This window comes from Chamaea fasciata, unplaced genomic scaffold (assembly GCF_029207755.1).
Source record: "Chamaea fasciata isolate MVZ Bird 193981 ecotype frontalis unplaced genomic scaffold, bChaFas1.0.hap1 SCAF_19, whole genome shotgun sequence".
Taxonomy (NCBI): Eukaryota; Metazoa; Chordata; class Aves; order Passeriformes; family Sylviidae; genus Chamaea; species Chamaea fasciata.
The window spans coordinates 7,595,209-7,611,983 of record NW_027094104.1 but is presented as its reverse complement, the minus strand read 5'-3'; the positions used below and the strand labels follow the sequence as shown (position 1 = coordinate 7,611,983).

The 16,775-nt window shown below is 50.4% G+C and overlaps 2 protein-coding genes and 1 long non-coding RNA gene across 5 annotated transcripts; all 3 read right to left on the bottom strand.

Annotated features, from left to right (window-relative positions):
- Window positions 1–1,701: 1,701 nt before the first annotated feature.
- Window positions 1,702–5,930, bottom strand: LOC136299102 (uncharacterized). The gene is made up of 3 exons (XR_010723438.1): window positions 5,702–5,930; window positions 4,863–5,020; window positions 1,702–2,739 (listed from the first exon to the last, which is right to left on the bottom strand). It is a non-coding gene; the product is annotated as an uncharacterized lncRNA (long non-coding RNA).
- A 456-nt stretch (window positions 5,931–6,386) lies between these two features.
- On the bottom strand, window positions 6,387–11,260 carry CDK3 (cyclin dependent kinase 3). Its single transcript, XM_066200293.1, has 7 exons — window positions 11,133–11,260; window positions 10,145–10,222; window positions 9,685–9,805; window positions 9,060–9,230; window positions 8,540–8,641; window positions 7,678–7,881; window positions 6,387–7,298 (listed from the first exon to the last, which is right to left on the bottom strand). The coding sequence occupies exons 1-7, from the start codon at window positions 11,258–11,260 to the stop codon at window positions 7,173–7,175; spliced, it is 930 nt and encodes a 309-aa protein (XP_066056390.1). The 3' UTR covers window positions 6,387–7,172.
- Window positions 11,261–12,430: 1,170 nt separating this feature from the next.
- On the bottom strand, window positions 12,431–16,760 carry TEN1 (TEN1 subunit of CST complex). 3 transcript variants are annotated; one of them, XM_066200833.1, is made up of 4 exons: window positions 16,205–16,404; window positions 14,891–14,993; window positions 14,611–14,768; window positions 12,431–13,455 (listed from the first exon to the last, which is right to left on the bottom strand). In XM_066200833.1, exons 2-4 carry the CDS (start codon window positions 14,974–14,976, stop codon window positions 13,316–13,318), a joined length of 384 nt encoding a protein of 127 aa, XP_066056930.1. In that variant the 5' UTR covers window positions 14,977–14,993; window positions 16,205–16,404; the 3' UTR covers window positions 12,431–13,315. The 3 variants fall into 3 exon arrangements, with proteins under 3 accessions (XP_066056930.1, XP_066056929.1, XP_066056931.1); XM_066200832.1 differs by lacking the exon at window positions 16,205–16,404 and adding an exon at window positions 16,699–16,760 and having other exon boundaries at window positions 12,432–13,455; XM_066200834.1 differs by lacking the exon at window positions 16,205–16,404 and adding an exon at window positions 16,428–16,597 and having other exon boundaries at window positions 12,432–13,455.
- Window positions 16,761–16,775: the final 15 nt, after the last annotated feature.

Sequence of the window (16,775 nt, the reverse complement as noted above, 5' to 3'; positions counted from 1 at the left end):
CCTCTATTTCCATATAGCATAGCTGGAATTTGAAGTCTGGGCTCCAGGAAGAAACTGTTCCCACTCTGGCAGGCTCAGCACACTCAGCTCCCATCACCTTCCTGCTGGTAGGTGGTGCCCAGCATCAGTAATCTGTAACAGCGAGTTTCCAGTCTGAGATCTTCCCAGGCTCTGCAGGGTCTCTGGCTGTCGTCAGGCCTATGGCTGCTGTTTGTGGCCATCTCAGCTGCCATGATCAATGCTGGGCAATTTGCTGGCTTACAGTAGGGAAAACCATTGCACACAGCCTGGAGCATCCACTCCCAGCCTGTTTCCTTTGGTCCGGACCAGCAGCAAGGCCCTGGAGCTGGACTGTCACAGACCAGGAGAGAAACTCTGCCCAACAACCCTTGAAACTCAGAAGCATGGCCAGGTGAGGATCCTGTCCCAGCACAACCCAGGAGCCCTGGAGCAGTGCTGTTCCCAGGAAACCTTGGGTCACAGCTCTTCAAAGCTGCTGGGAGCAGCCTCGTTGTGCCATGGCTTTGCTCCCCTTGGCTGGCTGAATGCAGGAGCATCCATCAGCAATGGAGCTGTTGCCTTTCCTGCAGCTCAGCCCAGCAGGTGAGTTTGCTGCCAGCCTTCCTCACCCCGCACCGTGAGGTGATTAATGGTTTGGGGAGTGCTCTGCCACCATGAGACTTGGAGTGCTGGTAATTAAGCAGGTAGTTAATAATTTTGGACAAAACTGTGTGGCAGGAGGGATTTACCTGGGGTTGGATGAAGTTGTTAAAAGATGATTAGGTGGCTAAGCAGTTTAGTCTAGTCTGAAAAAGACTCGCTAAAAATCCTTTTGTTTGCTACCACGTGCCCCTTATCTGCACAAAGTAGCTCATGTCAGATCCTGATGTGCCCATAGGAAGCACCACTCAGCCACGGGGCTTTCCCCAGAGCCTTGCTGTCTGGCAGGGTTGTGCTTTGCTCAGGAGGAGCCAGGCAGGACTTTTCCTCCCTTCCCAGGCACTGAGTGATGGTGCTGCACTCTGGCATTCCCAGAGCAGTTATTTCAACACTGTTGTTTGCTCCCTTTGCTGGCTGTGGAGTTGATAAGAAATGTTTAAAGTTAAGTCAGTTGCTTCAATTTTTGGGCTAGGTTTGCTCTAGCATTTTATTTATGCTTCTGGACTGGATGAATATCCTTAGTATTTATTTTTTACTCCAGATCTTTTATTAAAAAAAAAAAAAGGAAACTCTTCTGCAAACAGTTTGTCTGGTACAACGTGAGCGTTGTTTGCATAGAGCAAACAGTGGAGCACTGACTTTACAACATGTATGCAAAGGCAGGGAAATGATTCCCACAGCAGAACTCATCCACGGTTCCATGGATTCATCGACAAATATGTGCCTCCAAGCTGGCTGTCACCACACAGAGGCCATGAGATGCATGAGCACAGCTGTCGGGTTGTGCTGAAATTGGTTTTTTGCGATTGCAGTTACTAGAAGAGCACCTGTGTGCACGTGCATGAAAAACAGGAGTACAGAAGTTTGGCTTCCATAAATTAGATCTGGCTTTTGAGTACTTAAATAAGTAGAACATAACTCTGAAATAGCGTGTGGCAACTTCTAATGGAAAGGAATCCTACACTGAGACATCACTGGGCTGCAGAACCATCAGCCCCTCGTTCTGTCACTGAAATCCACCAAAAACCGAGTAAAATAAAACTCCTTAACACCAATGTAGTGTTAAGAAGAGGCATCATTTATTACAGGATAAGCTCCACCTAATGTGCACACGATTCTCTACAAAAGCATTGCTTATATACAGTCACTACATGCATATTCTAAGTGCCCATTACCATAAAACCCTCCCCATGCTCCCAGGTTCAGGTTTTTTATAGTCTTGTTTTGATGGTAGCTGCATTCCTAAGCCAGATGTTTTAGGAATTCAATAGGTCCTTGCTGAGAAAGCAGCTCCTGCTTACACAAAGACACAGCAGAAATTGGATTAACCCTTTTGGTATCAATTCCCTCCTTTGAAACATCTCAAATTCCTTAAGGCCATTTGATAAGTTCCAACTCTATTTCTATCTATAGTCACTTATATTCCTTCAAGATTATGACTGATCATTTTGCAAACACAACCAATAGCAATGCTAATAATTATTACAACTACAATGACAGTTACAATGGTTTCCAATATTCCAGCCAGCCCTCCTTTCAGGGACCATCAGACTGTTCCTTGAAGAATTCTATTGAACCAATTAGTTTCAGGATAGCATTGCTATCCTCAGCAACTGGCCACATTTTGTGGTCTTTAGAGATCTGTTACATTTGGGATGTGTACACAACGTTTTCTATCCAATTTAAAACATCCACAACCCCCTTGGTTCTTTGGCCAGCAATAGATCTAAGGCTATTCTGTTTCGTATTGTCAGATTATCATATTGACTCACCATTGACAGATTAATAGGGACAATTCCCCAAGAATAGGCTCCCCTGCTACAATTAGGGATAGGGAGGCAGGCTGTAGCACCGGACAGATTGTGCATCTTACCAAACCCTTGGATTCAAGTCAATGCTAAATTTTCTTCAACACCTCCATCTAAAGATAAAATAATTCCCATAAATATTAGTCTATGCATTTTGCTGATGGTTTACAGATGTCTTCAACATTTTCAGCCACAAGGGCCGAGTGTTTCCCACTGTTCACTCTAGGTCAGAACCTCTGAATTCAGATGCCATGTCTGGTTCCAGTGTTCCCTGCAATATAAAAGTTCTTGCCTCAATAGCTTTAGTCTCAGGTACCAATAACTGAACTTCTCTGTCTTTAAACAAAATCCGTGCCTCCAATTTACTTAGCAGGTCTCCCTGACAGAGGAACTCGACATTCAGGCATATATAAAAATTGGTGTGTTATCCCCTGTTTGCCAAATTTAAAGTTAATGGGGTTAAAGAATGTTTGTTTTTCCTCTTACCCTGTTGCACCAACAACATTTACCGTTTCCTGTTTTAATTTTCCAGTATTTGTATTTAATATCGGATAAGTAGCCCCAGGGTCGATTAAAAAGTCAATTTTCTCTTTCCCCCAGCTCTGTTGTAACCAGGGGTTTAGCTGGGGTTTTCGCTCCCTGTTCCCATCATTCCTGGTGGAGGGTTAGCTCGGTTACCTTGGGCCCTTTCAGGTTCTTGGGGCATTCCCGCTTCCAGTGCCCAAGTCCCCTGCAATACGCGCACTGATTCTGCTGCAACCCCCCGTGAGCAGAGCCCCGCTGCGTTCTGCGGTTAAATAGCGCCCTTTGCAGGGCTGCACTGAGCACTGCATCCCTGCATCTTCCTCTTTTTCTTTCCACCGCCCGTTTCTTTTCTCTCTCCTCCATTTCAATTTCCCATCTCTTTTCTTTCTGTTCCTTTTCCTTTTCTCTCTCTCGGATCTTGTTTTCTTCCTCTTCTCCCCTATTACTAAAAGCTATCCAGGCCACTTTTAGGAGTTCTCCTAAGTCACGAGACTCTGCTCCCTCCAGTTTTTTTGTAACTTCTTTCTAATATCGGGTGCTGAGTTCCCTATGAAAATGGAAGCCAGCTGTACAGCCTCCTCTGTTTTTTTTCTGGATCAATATTTGTGTATCTCCTGGCAGTTGCCCTTAGGTGTTCCACAAATGCAGTTGGAGTCTCATGCGGCTCTTGATTCACCTCATAAAGTTTAGACCAACTGACTGCCTTTGGCATTGCATGTCTAAAGCCAAATAAGGCTGTTGATATTGCCCCAGAAAAACCCTCCCCTCTTTTGTGTTAGGGTCCCAGTGGCGGTCCTGGGAGGGAAAATGCTCTTCCACAGTTCCAGGTAATGCACCTGCTGTACTTATCCTGTCCATTTCTTTCCTAGCAGCCCTGAGTACTACCTCTCTTTCTGTGGAGTCTAATAGAGTATCTAATAGAACTTGTATAACCCCCCAGTCCGGCTTCTGGGTATTGAGGACAGTTTCAAATACCCTAGATACTCTCTCCGGATCTTCTCTGTAGGGCCCTGCCAGTCTCATCCATGCCTCGAGATCAATGGGGGAGAAAGGTGCCTTCACCACTGTCAGGCTGTGAGACCCCACCCCTGCCCAGAGCTGAGCTATGGCCTCCTGCTTATCCCTCTCCTGCTTTCTCACCTCCTGCTCCCCGACCTCCTGCTTTCTTACCTCCTCTTCCCCTACCTCCTACTTTCTCTCCTCCTGCTCCCCTACCTCTGGCATTCTCACCTCCTGCTCACCCTGGGTTTTCCCCACCACTGGACTTGAAATTAACTCTTGCCTCCCCCCTGACTGCTCATCCCCTCCTTGTGTTTCCCCCTTATCAGGCACACTCCAATTCTCTGTACCCCTCCTGTCTCCTGCATCTGGTGCTCCTTTCATTTCTACATCATCCTCCTCCCATTGGCTGTGACACTTCAAACAGTGGGGCCCAATACTACAAGAAGAACAATAGTGCTTCAATCTCCTATCCTTTTCCCGTTCCTTTCCAGAAGCTAACATGAGAGAGTTTGACAGGCTGGGTAGGCACCCCCTTTGCAATTCCAGATGGTCTCTTAAAGAACAGTTCTACATAAGGCATCTCACTCCCCTTCTCTCTTCTACAAAACAGCCTCAGCTGTAACATGGTGTGAAATTCTCCAGCCACTTCGCCTGATTGTCCAGTTTATACAGTGGCCACCAGTAGTTACAATATTGGATTAATCTGGATTTAAGTAGCGAGTCTCCCCCATCTTTCCCCAGTGGTTCAACATACATTTCAACGGAGAATTCGGGATATCATTTCCCACTCTAGTTTTAGAACAGACCGCCCCCGTACTCAATAACACAATTATATAACAACGGCTGGAAAGCGAATACAACGATTACCTGGGCGCGGGGAGTCCCCGCGGCTGTCTCTGCGCTGCAGCGGGCGGGTGACGCTGCCCAGGAGGCTGGCGCTGGAACAGGCGAGAGCCCGCGGGGCCGGGGCCGGGGCCGGGCTGCCGTGCTGCGGGTCTGTTAGGTTTTTTTCTCTTCTCTTGCTCCTCCCCGAGCCAAGATAACAGCGGGAAAACGGCTGAGCTGCAACTGGGGGTGCCCCTGCCCGCCCGCCCGCCCGCTCCCACTCGCGCCGGGAATCCGGCGCGCACTGGCACGAGAGGGCGCTTGGCGTCCACAGGTTTCCGCGATTTCAGCCGCGCACACAGAAAACAAATCAATAATCGATAGCGCACACCCGCGATTGCTTCGAAACCCCAACAGCCATTTAAGTTTCAACACTCTTCCAGCAAGCGAGCTTTGTATCGCAGGCGTCCCAGTGTTGATTTTACAGGCCGGCAAACTGAAATCAACACACAACCCACTCGCGCACGCTGCCAGAGACCAAAAAGGATTCAGAGTGTCTAAGCAAACTCCAGCACAAAAGCGAGTACAGCAATGCTTTGGCTCCGGTGTTATGAGCCTGTTTTTCTACTCCTCGGCCAGCTACAACTGCTTTAAGTTTCCTGCTCCAGGGGACCCCCTCGGAGGGAACTGGAACCCCCCAGTCCTGAGAGACTGGAACCTCCCCAGTAGTCCTGGGGGACTCGAAGCCCCGGACGGTGAGCTTTCCCAGGGACTTGAACCCTGTTGGGTGACTCAAACCCTTCAGCAGGAACTCTGGGAGGGGACTCGTCCCCTTCGTCAATAACCCCAAGATAAACAATTTTAATGATGCCTTTACTCACCCCAGGGACCTTGCCCCGAGCCCCTGACGGTCTGAGGCCGAGGCTTTCCCCGAGAACCCCTCGGTGCCGGCTGGAAATCTGTAGACTGCAGATCCGTCGAGGCTCAGAGGTGAGCTCCCATCTGGGTGGCCAATAACTGTCACCGAAATTCACCGAAAAGCGGGTAAAATAAAACCCCTTAACACCAACGTAGCGTTAGGAAGTTTTAACAGGCCTGGTGCAGAGGGGATAAGCTCCACCTGGCGTCCACAGGATTCACTACAAGTGCATTGCTTCTATACAGACACCGCGTGTGTATTATAATTGTTGATTACCATAAAACCTTCCCCGTGCTGCCAGGTTCAGTTTTTTCTATAATTTTGTTTTGGCTGTAGCTGCATTCCTAAGGCAGATGTCTTCCCCTTATCTTCTTCCTGTCCTTGATGAGAAAGCAGCTCCTGCATACCCTGTTTCTTTGCTAAAACTACACAGACACAGCAGAAATTGGACTAACGCTTTTGCTGCCAGTTCCACAACAGGACTGAGAGCACATCTCTGCACCTGCCAAGGATTTGGGCTGGAAAGGATAAAAGAAAGAGTGCAGGAGATGAGGAAAGGAAAAAGGCTCTGTGGGAAAAGACCAGCCAGGCTGTCCTGCCTTACCAGCCTGATGGGCTTTGCCATACAATGAACACCAAGGTTTCTGAACAAATGACAAGCATTTATTTTATACAGATGAGAAAGAAATTAAGATGTCAACACCGCACCAAGAGTCAGAGACAATCCCCCAAACATTTGAAGAGCAAAAATGTTTCCAAGACAATAAAGCAAACAGCATTACATCTGGAACAATGATGGAAAGCCAGTGGTTTAGCTGCTCCCTGTTTCCAGTCACATGCAGCAAGTGCTTTATCCTAACTGGATCTGCTTTATGCTAACCGGATCTTTTGACTTCTTGGTCCCAGCTAAGGCACAAACTAAGACACCTGATAGTGCTCTTCAGGTTGTGAAAGAGCAGGATGTCAGCTCTGTTAAACAGCTCAGGCTAAACAGCTTGCCTTGTGCTGAGAAACCTGGCTGATTACAGCAGCAAAGGGCTGAGCAGAGAAGTGCCCCCCTTCCCTAATGCCAGCAACTGCCACCAGCAGACCTGGGAATGCTCCAGTGCTGGAGACAGAAATCACTGTGTGTCACCTTAGCTCGCTAGTAGAAGGACAAACCTCAGGGAGATGCTCTCTTCTCTTCATTTCAGTGGTTTATGCTGATAAATTACCCCCACCTTTTGCACATGACCTCTTCAAAACAGCTCTCCTGGCTGTAACACAAACTTTCCCACAGCAACAGACTGAAAGGCTCTAAATACTAAGAATGTCCCTTTCCAGGCTCCTCAGGAGAAGCAAGACTGGGTTCCAGCCAGGCCCTTGCTAGGTGCCCCAGACCAGAACTGCAGTGCTACCTGGAGGTGCAAGAGCTTGGGGAGAGCCACGTCCTCTCATCTGCAGTCTCTCCACAGCACAGGTCGCTGTTCAGGGCTCCCAGACTTTCTGCAGAGGAAGTACTGGTGGTTGAGGGCTGCTTTGGCTGAGATGCGCTTGTTGGGATCATACAGGAGCAATTGCTGCCAAGAGAAAAGCCCAACAGATTTAGGATTTTAAAAACTGGGTGATTGATTGCACCTGCACACAGCTGGGCCCAGTTGCAGTTGTTGGTCCTGCCTTTTTCCTTCTCTGGGCTTCAGCAGTCACTCACAACTGAAGTTACTCTGGGGATTATCTTAGAAGAGTTCCTTGACTCCTAGTGCAGTGGTTCCTAGAGGAACCTGTAACGACAGTCCTTCTTCAGAGTAGGACTGAGACCTATTCCATGATTTGGTGCTTTTGCAATGTCAGAGGTGAGCTAACACACTTCCAGGTAATTAAATCTCAAATATCCCTATTCCTTGCCTAGTTTGAAAGCATCCTGTCTATCCCCAGGGCCTGTTCTGAGCCCTCACTCACCATCAGTAAGTCTCTCCCATCTCGATCTAAGTTTGGAACAATGTCCTTCATCTCCTTCCTTGGCCACCGGGGGAAGCTGCCCTTGTAGTCAGGGAGCTGGGTCACACCAGGCCAGGTCACCTCAGTAGGAGTGCCCAGGATGCGAAAGATCTGGAAGAGCTGATCAATCTCAGAGTCCCCTGGAAACAGGGCCTTCTTGGTCATCTAGGGGAAGAAAAGGAAAAGCCAGTTCCCACCTTTCCATCCGCTGTGTTCCCTATTTCCTGCTGCAAGCAACCCTCTGTCCCAACAGGTGCAAACAACTGCATAGACCAGGGCAGTTACAATGCAGTGATTCTGCCAGACAGTGCTTGGGAACATCACAGGTGTCTGACTGCTTGTTCCCACTCTGGGCTAGCTCCCTCCTGTCAGCTCTGCAGCTCAGGGACTTTGGGAATGAGGAAAAGTGCCATTACACTGCAGGGCTTACCAGAGCTCTTCCAAGGGGAGTATGGACCCCTAGAAGATCTGTTCTGCCATGCCACGAGAGTGTTTGTTCTCTGCAGCCCACCATGGGGACATCTGAAGAGAGTCATCTCCTCCCAGGGCCAAAATGCTGCAGCAATGAGGCTGAAGTTACCCCTTTTGCAAGGGGAGGCATTGTATTCCAATGTACTTGGAACTGCAACCTTCTGCCAGGCCCCCAGGGTGGTAGATTTCCTTCTGAGATAAGGACCAGCTAACACTTAGGGTGGACTCTCCATAAAGCACACCCCAGGAGAGGGTGGGAATACAGCATCCCAGATGTTCTGTATCTCATCCCTCCTTCGCACTGCAGCTGCCTCCTCTGGCTCATTAAAGAGATTATTTAAACCCATCCTACCATTTCTGCAAAGATGCAGCCGATGCTCCAGATATCCACAGGGGTTGAGTAGTATCTGCATCCCAGCAGTATCTCAGGGGCTCGGTACCACAGGGTCACCACCTGGAAAGGAACCAACAAACAGGCTGTGTCTGCCTTTCCCTGGATGAAACCAGAGGCACGGGACCCTCCCTTCTCAGCTGTAATGCAGTGACTACAAATCAGAGCGTGCTAAGACCTTGCTGAATTCACAGACACTTTAGTGCCTGCAGGGTTGGGATTAACAGAACATTCTTCAACAACGCACTCTGGAACAATTAAATGTACCCTGTGGAGAGAAGGTGGGAGCTCAGCTGGCAGCCAGGCTCCGGTAGAGACAGCCAGCACGCCTGGTGGGGACATGGAGGTCCCTTAGCTGCAGGTGAAGTTAAGAGCACATTCCTGGCATGGCTGTGCCTCTGTTACAGATCAGCAACTTGTGCTGCTGCTGCTGTTCACCCACTCTGGATTGTGTACCCCACTCGGGGAACATCAACACTACCTCATGAGTGTATGTGCGTAGGGGGACCCCGAAAGCTCTTGCCAGTCCAAAATCAGCCAGCTTGATTGCTCCGGCTTCGTTAATGAGCAGGTTCTGCGGCTTCAGGTCCCTGTGGATGACCCTGTGCGAGTGGCAGAAGCTCACACCCTGCAGCAGCTGGTAAAGGTAGTTCTAAGGAGAGAAGAGACTTCAGATAAGGCCACGATGAAAACACTTTGAACTCTGGATTGTGCAAACCAACTGACTTTGGATCACTTATAGATCTGAATGGGAAGGAAGCTCTTGTTACAGTGCAACATCAGGCTTATGGGCCACTACTCAGAGATACACACAAACTGCTGCCACACCACGTGGGGACAGAGAGACTCTAATCCAGGCACCCTTACTGTCTACAAAGACAATTAGCAACAGATCCCTCCTTTCCTCTGCACCAAGATTGGCTGGACAGCCTAGAAACAGCTGGGAAATAAACGTTTCTGAGCAATAGTGCTGTGAGGGTGTCCCAGCTGAAATGTTTGAGATCTGGGAGACTGAGGAATCATTTCCCCAGAGATGGCTCTGCCCAACAGAAGGCAGCAGGGACATGCTGTCTGCTCTGCCTGTTGGCATCCCTTCCACACTGTACCTTGACCAAGCTTAAAGGAAGCTCTCCAGATTGGCATGAGTCCATGTACTTCTTCAGGTCCTGATTCAGATACTCAAACACTATATAGAGCTTCTTCTGGCTGTGTATGACATCCAGCAGCCTGTAAAAGTACAGGTTCTCCCTTCAGTATCTGCTCCAGACCTCTGCAAATTCCCAAACATCCCTCCTCCCGCTCATGCCTCTGCTCTGTTGGTCCTTTGGAGAAGAGAGGGGCAGCTTAAGGGCAGAATCTAGTATGGGGCAGTAGCAGTGTGTTGCTGAAGTGGCAGACCCCTGAGGTACTACTGAAAGCCAGGGAAGTGCAAGGGATTTCTGCATTTTCCTGTGTATTTTGCTCCTGCCTATGCAGCTGGGGAAGGACAGAATAACCCCCTTGCTATCTGCTCCTGGAGCAAGGGCTCATGGATGAGCTGGTGGGGAGGGTGCATCCAGGTCTTACCTGACTATGTTAGGGTGCTTCAGCTCCTTCAGCAGTGAGATTTCTCGGATCGCAGTGCTGGGGACACCCTCTGACTCCCTGTGGCAGAGATAGGCTGTACTGCACCCCATAACCCAGGAGGATCCCACAGCCCAATGGGCTCTGTGTCCCTTCCTTCTTCCACTGTACCCGAAGGGAGAATTTGAGTTTGGGGTGGAGCAGTGGCTGGGGTGGGCTGGGGTGAGGCGGGGGGAAATGGAGTTGTGGGCAAGGAGAGGGAGAGGATGACCTAGATATGCAAGCCTTGGGGCAGAGCTTATTTGGAAGCACCTAAGGGTGCATTTAGAGACACAATAATGCATTAAATAGCTAGGTCTTTCTTTTAGGATGTGGGGGAAAATTAAAGCTCTTCGCCCCTCGGGCAGCCACTTCCCCCACCCTGAGGGGCCACCATGGGGTGCAGCCCCAGCATATTGGCTCCCAGTCCACACAGACACCCCTCGCTGTGCACACAGCTCAGGGCCGACCCAGGGGAAAAGCAATAAGCTTTAACCTGCTCAACCCCACCCTGGAGGGCCGAGGCTGACCCTGCCCGACCCACACAGCACAGCCCTGAGGGAGACACTACTTCACTACATGGCAGCTGCTTCCCCCTGCCCTGTGCCATGGACCCGGGGCCAAGTGGTGCCAGATCAGGCCCTAAACACTTGTACTGAAAGATTTTGAGCTGCTGGCTCAGCAATGGGTTAAATCAGCCCTTTTTTTAGGCCACCTGAAAGTTGGGGTCTTCCCTGTGCACCCACACAGCTGCCATGCCCATGAGACATAGAGCCCCTAAGCCCTCCAGACAACATTCCCTTTGGCTCTGCCTTTCCTGGCGCCACAATACATAAGGTTTAATCCTAGAGACACCTTTTTTCCCCCCTCATGTCAGGCTTTTCTGTGCCTCTGGCACCATACTGGCCATAGGCCTGGCGCCATGGCAGGCCCAGGGCTTTGCCCCACTCACGTGTCCAGGCGGATCTTCTTGAGGGCCACCAGCTGCCCCGTGCGCTTGTTGCGAGCCTTGTACACCACGCCATAGGTGCCCTCCCCAATCTTCTCCACCTTCTGGAACGACTCCTGGATGGCCTCCATGGGGCTGCCTCGGCCTGCCGATGGCAGCGTGGGGCGGCTGGCACCGCGCTCTGAGGGGAGGGGAAAAAAAAGAGCGGGAAACAAAAAAAGATGAATGTGGGCAAAGCGTTTGAGCCCCCACCAGGTATTCCCTGAGGTGCTGCCGGGGTCTGGGTCCCACCTTGCTGCTCCCTCAGCCTGAAGTGACCCCTCAGGGACCTGCCTGGGGCAGCTGTGAGGGCACAGGGCGGCCTGGTGGGGTGCGGGGTGTCCGGGGAGCTTCAGGTGGACAGAGGCACAAGGAGCCACACAGGCTTGGTTGTTCTGTTGCCCAGGTTGTCCAGTGTGCTGGCTGCAGCCAAAAACTGAGGGAAGTTGATGTAAAGAGGCACTTTGGGGCCTGGGGAAGAGCAGCACGAACTGCGCCGGACCAGGGGAAGCTCTCCTGCTCCATCTGCACAGTGCTGGGCATCGGTGCGGTAACTGGGTTCATAATTACGGCTCCCTGGGACACACTGAGGGCAAACACTCAGCAGAAATGCCTTTTATATTGTTCGTTTGGGGTTTTTGTTTGGTTTGGTTTGGGTTTTTTTTTTTGGGGGGGGGGGGGTGTTTGGCAGGGTTTTGTTGTTGTTGCTCTGTTTTGTCTTTATTTTCCCCCTTTTGTCTTGCACAATTGTCCCTTGAACCTCCCCAACATGGGCTGTGCTCCTCCGTCAGCCTTCGGGAAATGTCCTTGAGGGGGAATTAATCATTGACTTGATAGCTGACAGAACACAAGATTAAAACAAACTTAGGCATGTGGCACCAGGAAAGGCAGAGGCAAAGGGAATTTCATCTGGGGGACTTGGGGGCTCCATGTCTCTGGGTGAGCATGGACATTGCAGCTACATGTGTCCACAGGGAAGACCCCAACTTCTGGGTGACCTAAAAAAGGCCTGATTTAACCCATTGCTGAGCCAGCAGCTCAAAATCTTTGAGTGCAAGCAGAAAAGGCTGGAGATGGCTGCATTCCCCTGCAAACCACAGGCATGGCTCACCCCAGATTTGGGGATTTCTACAGTACATGAGAGTCTTCTCTCCCTTGCACAAATATTTGATTCTCATCTCCCACTGGCAATGTTCTGTCCTTTTGTCAATGGTTTAATTCAGCTGTGTGGGCACCTTGTTCTTTAATCAGAGTGGCTCTGATGTAACTTCATCTCCTTTTCTGCAACTTTTTTAAAGCCAGCCACTTCCATACACACCCAGTACTTAGGAGAAGGAGGAAAACTGAATTTTCCTACATCATCTATAGGGTTTGTGCAGGGCCTAACACATATAACTTGGCAAGAAAGAGGGATTTAATCAATAAAAGACAGGCTGCCTTCTTTTTTCATCTTTATTTAGGAAAAATTTCAATTAAAATCTTTAGATACTTCAAAAATAGTGATTTAAGGTCTCTTAAACTTAGTTGTGTCAAGGAAGAAAGTCAAGTACTCAGGGTACTGCAAATATTTATTTAAGACTTAGAATTAATCCTCCCCTTAGATACCAGTTCTTCCTACCTGATGAGGCAGGTGCTACTGAAAATAGGGACTCTTTGTTCTTCTTGTTTTTTTGGTCAGCCCAGCTATGTGAATGTTTTGCCAGGAATGTTCCTGCGTGGCTGCTGAGTCAGGGTACCCCAACACAGACACTCATGGGCTCATAGCCAGGCAGGGGTAATGAACTTTGTGTCAATGCCCTTTTCCCCCATCTGCCAAACCTGAGCTGCTTAACTCCAGATTCAGAGACTTCCTCTTCTGACTTCTTCATGTTGTGCATTATGAAAGGATCAGTGTAACCCAAGTGTTCCCTTTCCTTAACCACCCTTTCAAGCAAACAACAAACCTGCTTCCCAGAGCTATTTTCAATCATGACACCTGGGGCAGGAACGGACAGGCCACAGTCACACACGTTGACTCGCAGTCTTCAGGTGATTCCCTGCTCAGTGATTTGCTGTTTGCCACAGCAAACACACCTCCTAATTTACTTTTAATATATTTGTTGCAAATGGCAGTGCAAGGACCAGCGTCGCTGGCCTTGGAGCTGCTGTCAGGATATGCTGTTTTCCCTCTGCTCCTGCCTCTCATTGAAGTATTTCCTCTGCTCCTGTATGGCTTGTTCCAGCAGGGGCACGTTGATCCCTTCCACGCAGGTCAATATTCGTGCTTTTACCACAGGACTGGAAGTTTCTGGAGAAAGGAAAACAGACAGAGCAGCTTGGAGACAGAGAGCTCCCTCAGGCAACACATGACTCAAGCTGGACAAATAACCATAGCCTGAGAACTTCAGGAGACCAGACTGGCTGCATGCTGCCACTGATGTGAGCAGCAGGACAGCTTAATTTAGTGACATGCTTTCCCTCTGCCCTGATGGCTACAAAATGCTGGTGACTGACACTGCACTCCCCTTGCACTGGGGAACAGTGCCAGTGCCTGCCATGCAGCATCTGCCTACTTTGTGGCTGGATGCACTTTGGTTTTCCCTGTCTGAAAAGCAGCAGTGATGTGGCTGAGCTCATTTCTGAATGCCCCCGTGCAGACACGAGGGCTCAGAAGAGGCTCAAAGCTGGCTACAACCAACAGTTCATTGGTGGCTTTCAACATGGAGCTGCAGGGAAGGGGCCAAACCTTGGTGACACAGCCACCATCTCAGTCTGCTCCCCTGCCACCCCCTCCTAGGCTGGGATGACCAAAATAACAATTTTCTAAAGGAATTTTGCAGGTCACTCTCTAGAGGCCATGTGAAGAGGCTTCCCACGTGCCACTGAGGACTTTGGTGGCATGAATACGAATGCTTTTTATCAGGTGTGGCCAAGATAACAAAAAATTTCCTTCACCATCAGATCAACTCACCACGCAAAGCACCAAGCAGGTGGAACATAGGGCACCCCAGGAAAGGACAACAGGGTGACTTGCATGACAGAGCCTGCCCACATTCCTCACATGTCTGAGGGCAGGGAATATAATTAGAGCCTTTCAAGGATGGCAAAGACCAACCCAGCCACTTGCAATGAGGTATTGCTGCAATCTGTCACGTTTGGGGTGAAGACAGTTGGTGTGGTGGCTGGCAGTGATGCCAGAAGACTTTAGCACAGGTTTCACAAGACCAGCAATGCTGATGAAATGCTTCTTGTTTCTAAAATAATCTGTGCCAGAGGACCAGATTTTCACCAAGATAAGGGTGGCTCTTCTCATGGTCAGCAGGGACAGAGGCTGCTCCTACCTTGTATCACACACTCGTGTGACTGGAGGAGCTGCACAAGAGGAGCCTTGGCCCAGGCTGCCCTCAGTGACTCAGGGAACCCCGAAAGAGCTGCAAAGGGCATCAGTTCCTGGAGCATTTACCTTCCCTGTGTTCAGCCTCTCCCAGGACTAGGTAGAAAGATCCCACTTGGGCTTGGAATGGCTCCACAAACTTGGTGTCAACACAGACATGGTACTGAGCTGAGTTGTGCTGCGTGGCGAGAATGGCTTCAGATCGGGCCAGGTCGTAGCAGCATAACCTGGGAATGATCAATGTGGGAAGCTCAGCTGTGCAGAAATCCAATTAAAAACCAAAGAGGGGGGGTGCTCAGCCAGTGAAGGAAAGGCCTGGCCTGCAAGGAGAGCAGAGTACCCTTCTCACCTGCCAAATGTCCTCAGTGTCTTCCCCTCAGGGACTGAGCTGTTGATCTCCCACGGGAAGTAATAGACACCAGCACTTGGCAGCATCTCACACAACGGCTGGCCTGCAGTAAAGCAAAAGGTCTGACTCTGTGCTTCTCCAGTAGCTGATCCGAATTTTAAGTGATACTGCCCTTCAACTCCTTCCTTGCCCAGGTTCTACCATCCAGGGGGTTGCAAGAGCCTCACAGCTTCCCTGCTGAGCCCTATTTGCAGCTCCTCTTTGTGCCAAGCCTACGGCATCCTGGCACAAACAGGAGCTGCATAGTCCCACACAACCCAGCATGAACTACAGGCAGCCTACCAGGTCCTCTGGGTCTCCCCCGGGCTGTGGACAAGTTGAGAAAAGTTAAGGAAGTGGGGAGAATGGTGACTGAGCAGTTCAGAGAATGTGAGGGACTGAGACGCAGCGATAGCCACAGCTGCTGGGGTGTAGAGTACTACACAGCAAGATTTAAGGAATGATCCCGAGCCTCTTCTCTTACTGCAGCATAAGAAGTTCTGGGAGTGTCTGATCCTGCAACTGGAGAACAATAAATTGGATCCAAGCCAGCCTGGTTTTGTCAGAAGTCTGGTAGGGTTTAGCAGAGATGAGTGAGAAGGATTAATTCCAAGACAAGGCTCAGGTGGGGCCTCCTGGGAGCTCCTGCAGTGGAGCAGGACTGGCACAGGCAAGTCAGCCACAGCACAGAGCACACAGAAAGGCAGGAATGCAAAGCAGCTTCAGCCAAGTTCTAATCCTGCCCAGTCAATGTCATAGTTAGGCTCCTGGCTGTGCCCTGAAGTGGTTTTTTTTGGCATAATTTCCCCTCTGATCTCCCTTGCAGCGTGCCTGTGTTCAGAGTACTTCCATGCTTCATTTACTTTTTTTTTTTTTTTTTTTTTTTTCCTCTGTGGTGGACCCCGAGAGCTGCACAACAGCCCAGGCAGGGACTCCTGCCACTCAGACAAGTGGGTCCATTGCTGGGTGTTCAAGGACCCCCAGTACTGATTACTCACACACACTGTGGTTTTAATGCTCGGTGTCCCCTGCCCACCCGACGCATTGCTCACGGGATTGCAACCTTGCAAAATGCCCCACGGAGGACTCCGTGGGAGGCTGCCGAAACCAGGGCGATCCTGGCTTACCCCGTCACTGCACACACCTCTCTCTCCCTGCCTGCTGCCCCACAGTCCCATGCCAGGCTGTGGACACCCAGAGCGGGCTGAAAAACCCTTCTGGTAGGGTGGAAACCCAACTCCCCGCCCTCTGCAGCTCCCTGCATCCCCACCGCACCTCACATTGAAAACACGGGGTCAATTCTGCACCTCCAGAAGGGCAAAGACTGTCCTGTACCGCTCGGGTTTTGCTCCTGAATCACACTGTGCAGCAAGGTGGATCAGCCAGGGATGCAAGATGCTCAGTGTACGTTTAATGCACTATTTAACGTATAGAGTCATTTAGGTTGTAAAAGCCGTACCCCAATCACCACACCCCCTCTGCCCACCCAATGTGCTACCTAATGCATGCGCCACCTCCGCCGCAGGACCTTGTAGGGAGATTTACGGCAGGCCCAGCCCTAAGCGCAGCCCTTTATGCGCACACCCAGAGCACTATCCAACACCGCATTTAACGCGCGCACAAACGCAGCCCCCTAATGGCACTTAATGAGCTGTTTATTTAATTAACTACTCGATGCCGCACGTGCCAGGCGCTCTCCCAACGCCGCTCTACGCCCACCACGGCGCGATTTAAAGCACCGCTCCCAGCACGACTGAACGCGCCCTCACCGCTCCGCCATGGCCTCCCGCGGGAAGGGCGGGCACGGGGCGGGGCCCACGTGCTCAGGGCCCACGTGGCGTCGCGG